General features: G+C 42.0%; 1 protein-coding gene across 1 annotated transcript in view; it reads left to right on the top strand.

The window, feature by feature from the left end:
• LOC126140073 (uncharacterized) overlaps positions 1–13,191 on the top strand; it is a 52,872-nt gene extending 39,681 nt beyond the window's left edge. Inside the window, exons 4-5 of the mRNA XM_049915232.1 lie at positions 11,305–11,463; positions 13,154–13,191. Of these exons, the coding sequence (XP_049771189.1) occupies positions 11,305–11,463; positions 13,154–13,191 (197 nt within the window). The remainder of the gene's footprint in view (positions 1–11,304; positions 11,464–13,153) is intronic.
• The last annotated feature ends 2,495 nt before the right edge of the window (positions 13,192–15,686 follow it).

The following is a 15,686-nucleotide window of genomic DNA, read 5'->3' as shown; positions in this document are numbered from 1 at the left end:
GATGTCACTAAACCTGCCCAAAGATGTAAACAACTATGCATGACCAGTGCCTATTAGATGGAGGGGGTCCAACAGCCAATCAGTTCCAGTCATTCCACCAGGAAGGAGGTACACGGCTCGTGTTGTCTGTAGTTCAACCATGCTTAGACGGTAGATAAAGCAGTTCAATCGTGTCTGCATTGTTACTTTGTGCCAGAAGGGCTCTCAACGAGGGAAGTGTCCATGCATCTCAGAGTGAACCAATGTGATGTTGTTCGGGCATGGAGGAGATACAGAGAGACAGGAGCTGTTGATGACATGCCTTGCTCAGGCCACCCAAGGGCTACTACTGCAGTGGATGACTGCTACCTATGGATTATGGCTTGGAGGAACCCTGACAGCAATGCCACTATGTTGGATAATACCTTTTGTGCAGCCGCAGGATGTCGTGTTATGACTCAAACTGTGTGCAATAGGCTGCATGATGCACAACTTCACTCCTGACATCCATGGCGAGGTCCATTTTTGCAACCACGACACCATGCAGCTCAGTACAGATGGGCCCAACAACATGCCGAATGGACTGCTCAGGATTGACATCACTTTATTTTCACCAATGAGTGTCGCATATGCCTTCAACCAGACAATCGTCGGAGGTGTGTTTGGAGGCAATCTGGTCAGGCTGAAAGTCCTTAGACACACTCTCCAGCGAGTGCAGCAAGGCGGAGGTTCCCTGCTGTTTTGCGGTGGCATTATGTGGGGCCGACGTACGCCGCTGGTGGTCACGGACAGTGGCGTAACGGCTGTACAGTACATGAATGCCATCCTCCGACCGATAATGCAACCATATTGGCAGAATATTGACGAGGCGTTTGTCTTCGTGGTGACAATTCGTGGCCCCATTGTGCACATCTTGTGAATGACTTCCTTCAGGATAACGAACTCGCTCGGCTAGAGTGGCCAGCCTGTTCTCCAGACATCAACCCTATTGAACATGTCTGGGATAGATTGAAAAGAGCTGTTTATGGACGATGTGACTTACCAACCATGCTGAAGGATCTATGCAGAATCGCTGTTGAGGAGTGGGACAATCTGGACCAATAGTGCCTTGATGAACTTGTGGATAGTATGCTATGATGAATACAGACATGCATCAGTGCAAGAGGGTGTACTACTGGCTATTAGAGGTACCTCTGAAGGTCTCACTGTATGGTGGTACAACAAGCATTGTGTGGTTTTCATGAGCAATAAAAAGGGCGGAAATGAAGTTTTTGCTGATGTCTATACCAAATTTCTGTACAGGTTCTAGAACTCTCGGAACCGAGGTGATGCAAAACTTTTTTTGATGTGTCTATTAGCAGGGTTGATCACCAATTGCCAACGCCTGTGATGCTTCATTACACAAATAATTTCACAAATGCAGCTTCACGTACACACTGCACTGTCTCTACTGGTCTCAACCAGTGTAGAAGCAGGCAAAGGTTAAATTTCACGTGGCGTACTCAGCAGCCGCTGATATGTGATAGATGACTGACAGATTTGTGGATAAATGAATATTGCTAGTGCAGTAAGGGACCTTTAATTGATCCCTCATGGGGTTGTGGTGTAAATGTGTGTGTGTGAGCCCAAGTATTTTCCTTGTGAAATCTGTCTCTTGTAGCTATTGCTAAACAGCAAGATCCTACTGCCTTTCTTATCTACAGCTGTATTCAGTTATGCTGTAACAGACTTATGATCAACAATTCCCTGTTCTATATTAGCTGGATTGAAAAGTTCTTGTTTTGTTTGTTACCAGAAGGTATAAGATTAGTGAGGATGGTTGTTACACATAAGGCTCTGCTGTAGCCGCTGCCAGCCACTAAAAAGTCAGCATGTTAAGCTTAGAAAACCTCTGAAAGCATTTTGTCAGGCGTGTTGCTTTATATGGAAGTGAAATGTTGACCAAAATGAAGAATATGAGCTTTTAAAATGATAGGTTACACGAGTTACGTGCATGAGCACAACAGGCATGCAGCTTTCACCACTCTTGTTTATTGTTTGTATGAATGAAATCATCCAAAACTGCAGACAAATGCATATGGTTCTATTCAAATCAATAGAAACTCAAAGCTGGGTGCTTTATGCAGATGATTTTCCTCTCGTAGCATATTCAAAGAATACCTGCAATGTTCTGTACACATTTTACAGATTATATCCAAGAAATGCAACATGGACATTGACACAGGGAAAACGATAACTGTGGCCGTCTGTAGAAAATAGTACAAAGTAGGATGTTTGAGAAATAAAATCTAGGAAGAGTGAGAACATTCTCATGTTTAGACAATAAACTGTTTCTTTCTGGTAGAGACAGGCTTAGTGAAAAAGCTTCCTGGTAAGTATATGAAAGCAACTGCAGTTATTATTAACTTAATAAAACCTTTCCTATTCAGGAAACAGACCATAATACACATTTATAAGACCTTAGCAAGACCTTGCTGTGCTGTGGTGCATGAGGGTGCAGAATTTTGAGTAATTAAATTCAGAAATTTTTTCTTTATATCAGTAGTGAGAAGTTTTCTGTATCCATGTCTTATGAGTAATGGGCCATTATTAATACTATAATGGTGAGGAGGTCCATATTTTCCATGTGGTATTATGTATTAGCACGTATATTTATTTGTCTCTTATTATTATACTGTTTGAGGCACTCCTTGAGTAGCATGTGACTAGGTCAACATGAATATGTATGAAGCGAATCATCAGTGTATCAGAGGTTCCTAAAACCACTGATCACATGTTGATCAGTGTTGTATTGTTGGCATCTTATGCAAGCTTGCACCCAATGGCGGCAACCTCTTTTCATTCCTGGCCGCATGACTTTCCTTTGTAATAAGTCCGACAGGATGTGCCAAATTGTGAAAAACATCAAAGTACTACGTGTTAATGTTTGTGTGACATGAATGGCCACTGTAAATTATATGATGTGCGACACCATAAGGAAATCCTGCATTCTTGCATATGGACTGGTGACAGACTGAGGTTATGAGAAGTGTCTTCCTGCAACTGGTTGAAATCACTGTATGTTTCATGTTCAACTGCAAGTTGTTGCCAAGGATTAGGTTTTTATGCTCATATGGCAGCACAAAAGTTAATCCACAACAAACATTGCTGCTGCCACAAATATGCTGTATGTCAGTTGTGAATTGTGATATGTACTCTGCTTTTCTATATTGCCAGGATGAGCTGAGGTCTGTTACCTTGGGCAAAAAATGCCCTCAGAGGTGCATTGTCAGTGAACACCATAAAATGTTTTCCTTCAGCACCATAAATAGCATAAAGTTCCCTTTCAATAGCACTCCATTTCTGCTGCGCCATTGTAACTGCGAAAAGAATTTCAAGGGCTGCCAGTTCCCACTGGCCAGGGTAGGGGTGGGGGAAGATGATGTGCCGCCTGTGGAAGCATGCAGGGGCGTGGTGGAGACAGGATGGGCTGCTAGGTGCAGATTTGGGAGACTGTGCTGGGGAGGGGGGAGGAGAAAGGAAGAGGGGAGGGAGAGAAGCAGAGAAGGGGAAAAGACTAGTAGGTGTGCTGGTGGGGCAGAAAGTGTGTATAGAGCTTCTATACCATCAGTACACCTACTAGTCTTTTCACCTTCTATATTTCTATCTTTTCCATCCTCCTTTCCCTCTCCCTCTTCTACCCCGTCCAAGCACTGCCACCCAATTCTGCACCTAGCAGCCCATCCTGTCCCCACCACATTCCTGCATCCTCCCAAAGATAGCACAAGGTCTTTCCCTACCCCTATCCCACTATCCGTCCCCTATCCTGCCAACACTCCTCCTCTCCCTCCCCACCTCATGCCACCCCCTTACCAACCTCATACACCGCAGCAGATTGCTGCTCGCATCAGATGCAGTCATAGTCAGGCCTGAAGGGCCAGAAACAGTAGTCTTATCACATTGTTGTTATTCCATCCTGGACTTTCCATTGTTTGAGTAAACCATATGTAAATATAGTCCTACTGCCTGATGTTCCAGGGGGGTGCTACAAAAGCACGCCCTGGAAATATGGATACTCAATTATGTCCAGTCCATGATGATTTTGTAAGCTAAGTTTTTTGATGCAACATAGTTGTGATACTAATGGCAGATAGATGAACTTGCTTAGTGTCACGCACAAAGTGACTTGCTCGTGATGATAATGGTCACACAAAAATAACAGGTGATTTAAAATGATTTTTGCTGTCGGAGAGTTTTTGAAGCAAATCTTCTTTACATGCATTGAAATGAGAGTTAAGTGCCTGATATGTGTTGCATATTTTACAAGGAGGTTCACATACACATGTTTTTAAAATGCCCAGTGGGTTGTGATGATCTAGAAAATTGGTATGTCTGCCTTGTATAAAGCACTTTTTTGACGTGAGATGCACGGAATCTGCTAGCTGCTAATTTTCAATATTAAATATGGGAAGGGTAAGGTGGACACACAATGCATCGGTCATTGGCCATCTATAGTGAAAAGCGTAATTGGACCAAGCTGAGGAAAAAGATCACAAAGTGAACTGAAAATACAGAGTTACAATTCTAACTATATTTTGCAAATATAACGACACGAGATAGTCACAAGTAAGAATCTAAGAAATTGTGTAATGGCTTGATCCCATGTTCAGTAACAGAAGACAAAATGAAGCAGAAAATGGCGAATGAGTTACTGTTTTTGATACTGTATTATGAGAAGAATTAAGATTTTTTGAACCACACCTTGATTGGGGATGATATGTAAGTTCCATTTTGGAAGCTAAATAATAAGTCATGATGTTGAGGCACATGCCTACATGCGTGTATCACGAAAGACCAAAGCCCAAATGGTTAACCATGCCCAGGGTTTGGAGCACATTTCTTTTTGGAACAGACAAGATGCATTGCTGATCGACCTTTTGGAGTGTGGACACTATGGAGTCATCAGTGCCAGTGCAAATTATCATCCAATTAAATATGACATGTTGAGTCATGTTTTTTCTTCCACAACAATGTGAATCCCCCTATCATGGCTGCATTCCACTGATTAATTACAGGCTGGCTGGGGAACATTGTCTCTTCTCCCACCCACTATCATATATCTTGTCAATTTGAGTATTTAAAAATATACGGTGTTCTTTAAATTGTCCACTAGTACTTAGTTTCTGAGCACATCTTGTAACTTGATGTGACATTTATGAAATATGTAACTTGTTTGTGACTAAATCACTCTGTTACCGTATTACTTGAATCTAAGCCGCACTCGAATCTAAGCCGCACCTGAAAAATGAGACTGGAAATCAATGGAAAAAAAAAATTTCCCGAATCTATGCCACACCTGAAATTTGAGACTCGAAATTCAAGGGGAGAGAAAAGTTTTAGACTGCACCTCCAAATCAAAACAAAGTTTGTCCATTGTAACATGAGACACAATTTAGGTCGAATGGATGAAGATACAGCTACAGTAGTTTGGTTTGAGTCGTAAGCTTAGCAGTTAAGCTTTACCAAGTAGCAATTGCTATGTGTCAGGCACTCCATCTGTATTTATATGTGCTTCGTCTGGTTTGAATCAACTGCTTATTTTGCTTTGATCTGATAAGGGCCGTTCTCTTTGTTATAGGTGTTTACGTCACTTTAAGCTGAAAATGCATTATCGTATTGTGTCATGCATTGTTTGTTGCATTCTGATAATGAGTGTTTACGAGCTGTCGCCGCTGTGTGCGCTACTGCAGCTTACAATTAAAAAAAAAGGGAGGAATTGTCTCATAAGTGAAACAATGGCAAGAGACTGCTATTTTTTGTTACTTACACTGCTGCTTTCTTTGATAATGATCAACAAGAACCAAATAGTAGACTGCTTATGATAGAAGATGTTCTGAACGAGAGTTAGGCGGAAAAAAATTTCCGCTTGAAAATCTTTGCAGACGCCTCTTTAATACATTACATTCTGCACAGAAATTAGTCATCTTAGATTTAAAAATCTAGTCAGTTGCCGTGCTTAATTCTCTGACTGTATCACTATTCAGCATAAGAATAATACAAATATAAACATGACATGATATGTATCTTCTTCTGCGTTTGCTGTTGTCTCGCTCTAGTTTCGTAGATTATTAGGCATGCAGGATTTAAATGAGATAGCAGCAAACACGAAAGAATACTTGGCATAATGTTTACATTCTTATACCTTTTCTTTTAATTTATTTACTGACACAGAGGTTTTGGCGCCAGTATTTATCTTTGTGCCTACAGAGCATGCCTGTGTAGCGTTACATATATGCGATGGCAGAAGTTAGTTGTGGCGGCACCTACCAACATTTTTCAGAACTTCCATTTACTTTTCACTTGATTCTAAGCCGCAGGCGGTTTTTTGGATTACAAAAACTGGTAAAAAAGTGCGGCTTAGATTCGAGTAAATACGGTATTCCCATCGCATTCAACATAAGTATGCGTAGGATAGTATTTGCGAAGTGCAAACAATATATGCATGAATCAAATGGTGTTTTATGTTGTCAGGCAAGTGCCAATTGCACATAATGTCATTTGGAATAAAGCATCTGCAGATTTTGAAGAAAAACATATACACACTTAGGATGACAAAGGATAATTGATCTACTGTGAACCTAAGAGTTTTGATCAATAGATGTCAGTCCATAGTTCTTTGATTCATTTAAATGAAGGGATGATACCCATGAAGACACTCGTATTACAATTACTTCCACAATTCTCTCTGAACTCCAAATAAGGTAATGAAATGATTAAGCAGAAGTAGCAATACGAGAGAAGGAAAGTTGCTACTCATCATATAGCGGAGAGGCTGAGCCGCAATAGGCACAGTAAAAAGATTCATACAGTCATAGCTTTCGGCCATTAAGGCCTTTGTCAGCAGTAGACACACACTCACACACACACACACACACACACACACACACACACACACACACGCAAGTGCAACTTGCACACACATTTGCAGTCTGAGAGAGCTGAAACTACACTGCGAGCAGCAGCACCAGTGCATGGTGGGAGTGGCGACTGGGTGGGGGTAAGGAGGAGGCTGGGCCGGGGAGTGGCGGACAGTGAAGTGTTTCAACTTTCCTTCTCTCGTATTGTTACATTCCATCCTGGATTTTCCATTCTTTGATTTTTGCCTGATGGCTTTTCTTCGATCCTAACCCTGTGCTGTCTTCCTTTGTAACTACTTTCTTTTGCATTGCTATAGTCAATGCCCATCCTTCTTTCTTTTCTTTCCTGTGTTTCTCTTGTTGCCCTATGAACCGCACTGCACGCACTACTTATGAGCCACACTGTATCAACGGACTCGGCCACGCGCAAAAGACGGTGTCTAGAACACGCTGATTGTTGATGCAGCATCTTATGTTCCACATTACTCCTGCCGATATAATTAAGCCTATACCTTCAAACTGCACCTCATCCAGTCACATCTGCCGTCCCCCTTCTCTACGCTTATCCGCCATCAAACTTGCTATCCACAGTAATATACTTATGTTTATTTATTAATGATTAGTTATTCCCTACTTTGACCTTTGTGACTTCTTGCCAATTTTAGTGAGTTTTCGCCTTCCACTATCATCGTCTTCCTCAGATTTCATATCTTTATTCCCCCTGTGCACCCATTTCGTACTCTTCACTTGTATTTGGGTGCATTTTTGCATAATTTTTTGGACATAATTCTACTTGAAACTCCTGGCAGATTAAAACTGACTCGAACTCAGGACCATTGCCATTCTGTAATTCTACTTTCTTACGTATTTTTTCGCATTTTTGCACCACCATGGATCCTTGCTCCTTCCATTTGTGTCAATACAGAAAAGTTTCCTTATCCCTAGCCAGATCCCAGCCCCACATACTGTTCCTGTGTTGTTGCTTGGCTCATGAAATCCCCCTAATGGCCTTACCATCAAACTACCCATCTCTGGTTGCCACCCCTCCTTCCACAAAGACCTCCACCTGTTCAGATTCCACCAATCGTTAGCCCTCACCAACATAGTCCTGCAAAACCATATCAACCAAGCCCAATCCTCCTTGCAGTACCTCCTCTCCATCCGCAAAATTCTCCTGCTATGTAATCCCAAATTCCTGGAACCCATAACACACATTGAAACTCTTGCCCTGCAGGAACTTGAGCAACATGCACAACGCCACCTCAAAAAGCCCTCCATCCTGCTCACTTCCTACTCCTGCGCAGAGTACCACTGTCCACCAATTCTACAACAACCTCCAAACCTCCCCCATGCCCCCTCATAGCTGACAAACCTTGTCTTGCAGACATACTACACTTACCTCACCCTCAGAAACTCCCTCTAACCACCACACAGAACTCAAAACCTAAACAGCCCCGCAACACAGTCATTAACCTTTCCACCAGAAGCATTAGTCCCACAAAAATATCAGTCCTTTCCAAAGGCTTCACCTTTTGCCCCTCTCCCAAATTCAACCATGCAGGACTAGTTAAAGAACTTCTCTCCTTCTCCCGGTCCCGACAGTGGAAACACTTTTCTGCCACCAACCCGACCAATCAGACTCAACCAAAGACCAACATTGAACCTCGCCTAACTCAGTTCACTCCTCCATCCAACCGTGATCCACCCCCACTGCCTCCAAACCACCCCCTGTTAACTTTCCAGAATTTTTTATCCTCGATCCTTGCCTCACCATCATTCCCCAAATCCCTCAACATGCATACTAACCTTACATCCACAGAAAGAACTGCAGTCCACCATCTAAAAACTGATCCCGATCTTATAATCCTACCTGCAGACGAAGGCTCCACCACTGTAGTTTTGAAGGGCAAGGATTACGTGGCAGAAGGACTCCATCAACTGTCAGATACTTCCACCTAAAAACCATGCCACAGTGATCCCATTCCAGCAATCCAGCAGGATCTCCAGTCACTACTCAAATCCTTAGGCCCATCCCAGAACCTCTCCCCAGAGTCCATCTCTCTACTTACCCCTACCACTCCCCATACTCCCACCTTCTACATGCTTCCTAAAGTCCATAAACCCAATCACCCAGGACGCCCCATTGTGGCCGGTTACTGTGCCCCCACTGAGAAAATCTCTGCTCTCGTAGACCAACACCTTCAACCTATTACCCTGAACCTATCCTCCTATATAAAAGATACCAACCATTTCCTCGACCGACCCTCCACAGTTCCTCTCCCTTTACCACACTGTGCCCTGCTCGTCACTATTGATGCCACCTCCCTGTACACTAACATTCCTAATGCCCATGGCCTTACTGCTATTGAACACTACCTTTCCAGAAGCCCTATGGATTCCAAACCAACAACCTCCTTCCTAGTCTCCATGACCAACTATATCCTCACCCACAATTACTTCTCCTTTGAAGGCATTACCTACAAACAAATCCATGGTACAGCTATGGGCACCCGCATGGCACCATCCTTTACTAACCCAACAAGCCATCTTCCTAGATGTTGACCTCCACCTCAGAGATGGCTACATCAGTACCACCGTCCATATCAGACCTAATAACCACCAGCAATACCTACACTTCGACAGCTGCCACCCGTTTCATACCAAGAAGTCACTTCCGTACGGCCTAGCCACCAGTGATCGTCGCATCTGCAGTGACGAGCAGTCCCTCTCTATATATGTCAATGGTCTCACTGAAGCCTTCACTGACCGTAATTATCCTCCCATCCTTGTAAAAAACACATACCCCGTGCTTTATCTTTCCAGTCTCCCACAACCTCCCAAAGTCCCGCAGTCCAGCCACAGAGGAGCATTCCCCTTGTAACGCAGTACCATCCGGGACTGGAGCAGCTGAATTATATTCTCCACCAGGGTTTCGATTACCTCTATTCGTGCCCTAAAATGAGAAATGTCCTACCCACTATCTGTTCCACCCCTCCTACGATGGTATTCTGACGTCCACCGAACCTACACAATATACTCGTCCATCCTTACACAACCCCTGTTCCCAATCCCTTGCCTCATGGCTCATACCCTGTAATAGACCTAGATGCAAGACCTGTCCCATACATACTCCTACCACCACCTACTCCAGTCCAGTCACTAACATTACCTTTCACATCAAAGGCAGGGCTACGTGTGAAACGAGTCATGTGATCTATAAGCTAAGCTGCAATCACTGTGCTGCATTCTTATGTAGGCATGACAACCAACAAGCTGTCTGTCTGCATGAACGTCCACTGACAAACTGTGGCCAAAAAGCAAGTGGACCACCCTGTAGCTGAACACGCTGCCAAATATGATACCCCTCATCTCAATGATTGCTTCACAACCTGTGCCATATGGCTCCTTCCCACCAACACCAGCTTTTCTGAATTGCGCAGGTGGGAACTTTCCCTGCAATACATCCTATGTTCCCGTAACCCTCTTGGCCTCAACCTTGTTAGTCACTGTCCTCACCCATCCAGTCCCCACCCTGTTCCCATTCCAGCACTACACAGCTGTCATTTTACTTTTAATTTCTTTTATTTTTATTTTTATTTCTCTCCTTTCCACTACTTACCCCCTCCCCCTTCCGCATCTTCTCTCCTACCCTCTGTCTAAACTGCAACACTTCTCTGTCTGCCACTCCCATCATACTATCCCTCCCCCTCCCTGCCCCCAGCCTCCTCCTTACCCCCCACCCAATCACCACTCCCAAAGGCCTTAATGGCCGAAAGCTATGATTGTGTGAATATTTTTATTGTGCCTATCGCGGCTCAGCATCTCCGCTATATGGTGAGTAGCAACTTTCCTTCTCTCATATTGTTAATCAGAAGTAGGGTTCACGTAATGATCCAGCCATTACGATTTAGGTTTCCTTGTGTTTTCTTAGGCTACTTCTCCATTGGATTTGACATGAAGCTCAGCTCTGAATTGCTTACCTTCTTTTTCCACTTAAAACATATTTTTTTACTACCATCTGATACTAGGTATAACTGATTAATCTAAATCAAAGGCAGCTGAAACATGAAAATAAGCAGAACACGATGGGTATGATTTTGAGCAGATTTCATACCTCAGTAGGCCTTTCAGCAGTGAACAATATGTCTATGGGAATGACATCCAGTTACTGCAAATAGTACTTGCAGATTCTAGGATGAGTAGACATTAGTCATGTACATAGCTCAAGAATAGGAGTAATGTTATAAGAGTATTTGTGAGTCTTAAGAATGGAGACTTACTGCTTGAAGCAAATAAAGCATACCTATGAACTGTGTGATATCATTTTTTGAGTTTTCTTCTGATTTTCCTTTCATTGTTCCCATAATATGTTGGAAAATACAAAATTGAAAATATATTTGAGATATGTTTTCAATTTTAATTCTTACAGGTGAGGTCTTCCACCAGCTATTTGAAGAAAAGCTTTTATATCATTGGCGGAGGTTTGTTCTGAAGGGAGACTTGCGACAGGCCAAATTAGCTCTGCAGTGCATATTGAAACATGCTGGAGCTGCTGTGGATAATGTTCCTAAATTAGTGCTTGGAGCAAGTATCACAGTGTCTAAAATTATTTGTTTTTTTAAATGTCTTTCTGTATGTAATTGTGAGAAAAAGTTAATAACTAAATTTAGTTTAGAGAATATTGTTAATGAACTATTATTTAGTTGTTCCAATCCAGAGTATGGGGAGATGAGTATATACTACGATCGTAGTTTTTTTGACAGGTGACCCTGTTGAGAACTGTCGTTAGACACATCTGACATACAGTTTCTTTCTACAACAGAATCCTAATTGCACCAAATTAGTAACTAATGACTTTCATTTTGTACCCTTTTGCTTCTTAGTGCACAATGTCAGTGACAGTAGATTTATATATATTGAAATCAGATGCAGCATCTTCAAAAATGTTAAACTCCTTCTCAGTGCCCTTTCCATTGCTCCAGCAGTCTTCCACAAACAGCTGCTAGAACAGAGGCAGACCCCATTGCTTACCCAGTAGAGAATTTGATATGCGTTGCATCAGCTCCAGTGCCCTTGTCTCATTAAGCAAGCAAGGTGCTTTTGAGGCTGGGCATGTCTGTGGAAACATCAGAGTTTACTCCCCTGCCTAGACAAACTAGGTTTCTATTCTTCCTGTATTTTTCACATGTTAAATGGAAGGGTGATGCATTCAACACTAACAGAGCATTCTCCCTATTTAGATTTGTCTAAGTTAGTACTCTGTCCTATTACATTGCTGTAAAAGGGCTGCTAATCTCAACCCCTCCTTTCTTGTCACTGTTCACTGGTGCTAAATTACTCACATTCCATAATGGATGCTGAGTGTGATACACAGGTATATTTTGTCCACAAAATGATCTTATTTAAGAGCAAATAGTGTTCAATGTAAATATATTTTGTTTTGTATACTTTCAGAAGTATCTCTTCTTGTTAGACAAGTAAGTATTTAGCATTGCTGTTGTGCCTTCTTGTGAAAGCAAATCGCTACTTGAAAACCTGATAGCTGCAATGTAGGCCTAAATGTTGTGTGATATAAACATCAAAAATTATGTTTGAATTTCTTTAATAATATAAATAACACTCTTTGTATTATTTAATAGTTGGATACATGTGAACTTGGCCTAATTTTTTGCAAGCTATAAACATTCAAAAACTTAAACAAATGATCTTGCTAATACGAATTCTCTTAAACAAATCAACTACTAATTCATTCTTGTCATTATTTTCATAAGTCAGTACAGAAACAGTGTCAACAACACAAAACACTTAAGTGTCGTTTTTGTTTACAGACAACCAAACTCGCGTCCTTAACAAACTTAATACAGTCCTTAAAGATAACATAATTCTCCTTTTGAAAGTAACCATGACTGAGGAATGTGGGAGTTGTTGTGGGTAGCGGTGCAGTGTTTTTCTTGTTGGTTGAAAGTTCTCTGTTGCTGCTTGCTCACACCTTGTGGTTGAAAAATGGTTCAAATGGCTCTGAGCACTATGGGACTAAACATCTGTGGTCATCAGTCTCCTAGAACTTAGAACTACTTAAACCTGACTAACCTAAGGACATCACACACATCCATGCCTGAGGCAGGAGGTGAGATCTGTCACCCGATGTAACATAGTGCCCTTTTTCTTGTGATCCAGTCGCCATAGTTGATTTCTCTTGAAATATAGGTCGTTCTAATCTGTGCCTCTGAAATCCCGTGTGTAGCTGAGAAAAGGCTCAACTTTTTCGTGTTCTGCAGCTGTTATTGGAGCAAAAGAAGATAACTTCTACTCCTAACATGAAAAAGCATGTCCACTTCTTTCCTTTTACAAACATATATTTCCTTGAATGGATGTACAGATCATTAGAGTTGCTTGTAAATTTCAGTAGAACATGACTTTGCACTTGAGATATGCCTCAATGGCTCAACATATGACAACCAAAATTGCAATATATTTCGTTTGTTACAAAACCATCTTGTCTTTTGTCGTCATTCTTGAAGAGTGTGGTTGCTCTTTGATGGTCAGGCCACCGCCAAGCCACGATGCCACAGCAGGTGAGGCTGTTTATTTGTTGTCGTACTTTGCCGTTTTTTTGTATTCCGCTCCTCACATTTAATGTCTGCACATACGAAACAAAACATCCATGCTCAGTACATGTGCCACGAATTACTCCCTACTTACGGTACCTTTCTTTTAAAATTAAAAAAAAAAAAAAAAAAAAAGATTGAATTCTCATTAACATACAACTATAAAGAACATAATTACTTAAAATCACTGGATATGATTTCCTTCCTTAAAGAGGAGTAAAACTTTATTTTTTATAACAGGCCTTTTCAATTTTGTTGTTTCATTTCAGGCAAATTGTGCTAAACAGTGTTAATCTACTTTGTGTATCTCTATCTTATTTACTTCACATCCTGTGTGGTTGAAGAAATTTGTCCTGTAATGACCAATCCTTCTATATAGCAAGATATCACTTTAATAAATATGTATGTATTGTGTCAGCTTACTTGTGGTTTTGTATATTTATCTATTTAATGATGCATTAACTTCCAGTCAGTATACTCTAGAGTTTCTTGCTTACTTCTTGTTTATGTACATAGTTAGTTACCTTTTACTCTTTGTCACAGTGTCATTACCTGAGGAATTGTTTGTCGGGTATGTGCCTACTTTTGGTCTCTGGTTTCAAATCTCAGTACAGGCTCTAGTCAATAATTGTGGAACATTCCTGCTCCAACCATTCTCGTCTCTACTGTAAAATTTATTCGGTTAAACAATTAGTTTGGAGAAAACTTTCATATCCTGACCATCAATCACTATTCAGCTTTGTACTTCTGTGTTCACTGCATTTGCACACCTTCTAAGGGCAGTCACTCTGTCAAACCTCCATACCATCATAGACATGAGTGTACCCTTATTTCCCTTTAAAAAGATTAGTTACAGGTCTTTCTATTGTGGAGGCCGAAATGCACGCATTTCAGCTCATGCAGGCTGGCGTGAGGAGGGAAGGACTATACTGACGTGAGCTCTGGAACATGACGAGGAATTAGAATTGAGAAAGCGAACGTAATTAGTTTGATACTTAACTTTATTCCATTAGTGAGGAATGTCACCCTTGACGGTACATGATTCACAATATTATCTGTTCAGAATAGTAACTGCTAGGTCGTAGCAAATGACATAGCTGAAGGCTATGCTAAACTGTAGTCTCGGCAAATGAGAGCGTATGTAGACAGTGAACCATCGCTAGCAAAGTCGGCTGTACAACTGGGGCGAGTGCTAGGAAGTCTCTCTAGACTAGACCTGCTGTGTGGCGGTGCTCGGTCTGCAATCACTGATAGTGGCAACACGCGGGTCCGACATATACTAACGGACCGCGCCCAATTTAAAGGCTACCACCTGGCGGTGACACCACACTTTCCCTCAATGGATTCACCTGACCAAGGCATAGACTATCCCTTCAAAAAAATGGGTCTGTCTAACCTTACCTCTCTCCTACTTACATAAAATGGTATAGGTCAATCCTCCCTTGGATGCACCTGATCAAGGTATAGGCCATTTCTCCTATGGATCTGCCTACCCTTTTCTTCTACTACACCTCATCTGCTATTTGGGTCTGCCCTATCTTAACTTCATCAATAAGCACAGTTACTAGCCCCCTTTTCTTATCTTTTCTCACTCCAAATGCTAAATTTCTTCCATAATTGCTATCTGATAACATTATCTGGTTGCTGCCGATCTTAATATCTTAACTCCTCTCTTCTAACTTTTTTAAAGTTCTTGTTTATACCTTGTATAACATCAGTAAGTCCCCCCTGCAGGTCTGGGGGTTAAAATAGGCCCGAGGAATTCCTGCCTGTTGTAAGAGGCAACTAAAAGGAGTCTCACATGTTTCAGCCTTTATGTGATGGTCCCCTGTTGGGTTTGATTTCCATCTTTCTAAATTTTTCCGAAGAGCGAGCCAATTGGGAAAGGGCGCCTTACATGGTGTATTGTGTCCATCGTGCATTGAGATCTTTATCCCACTTTCTCTTCTTTGCATTGCAGTCTCGCTCATTCTCCATCTCTTGGGCGAGGACACCTTCCTGGGTGCATTTTCCACCATGCACTATGCAGTGTCGCTTTCTGCGCTGACGATGACCACGGACTTCCTAGCACCTCATATCCAGCACAGTAGCCAGTCCATTGTGGTGGGGCCGCCATGTACCCTGTTGGTGGTAGCCCCCTGACAACACAGGGATCGCTCTGCTGATGTCTGCACCGTTAACACCTCATGTATGACATGGAGTA

This window comes from Schistocerca cancellata, chromosome 1 (genome assembly GCF_023864275.1).
Source record: "Schistocerca cancellata isolate TAMUIC-IGC-003103 chromosome 1, iqSchCanc2.1, whole genome shotgun sequence".
NCBI lineage: Eukaryota > Metazoa > Arthropoda > Insecta > Orthoptera > Acrididae > Schistocerca > Schistocerca cancellata.
The sequence above is the reverse complement of the archived record's forward strand: the minus strand, read 5'-3'. Positions and strand labels throughout refer to the sequence as shown.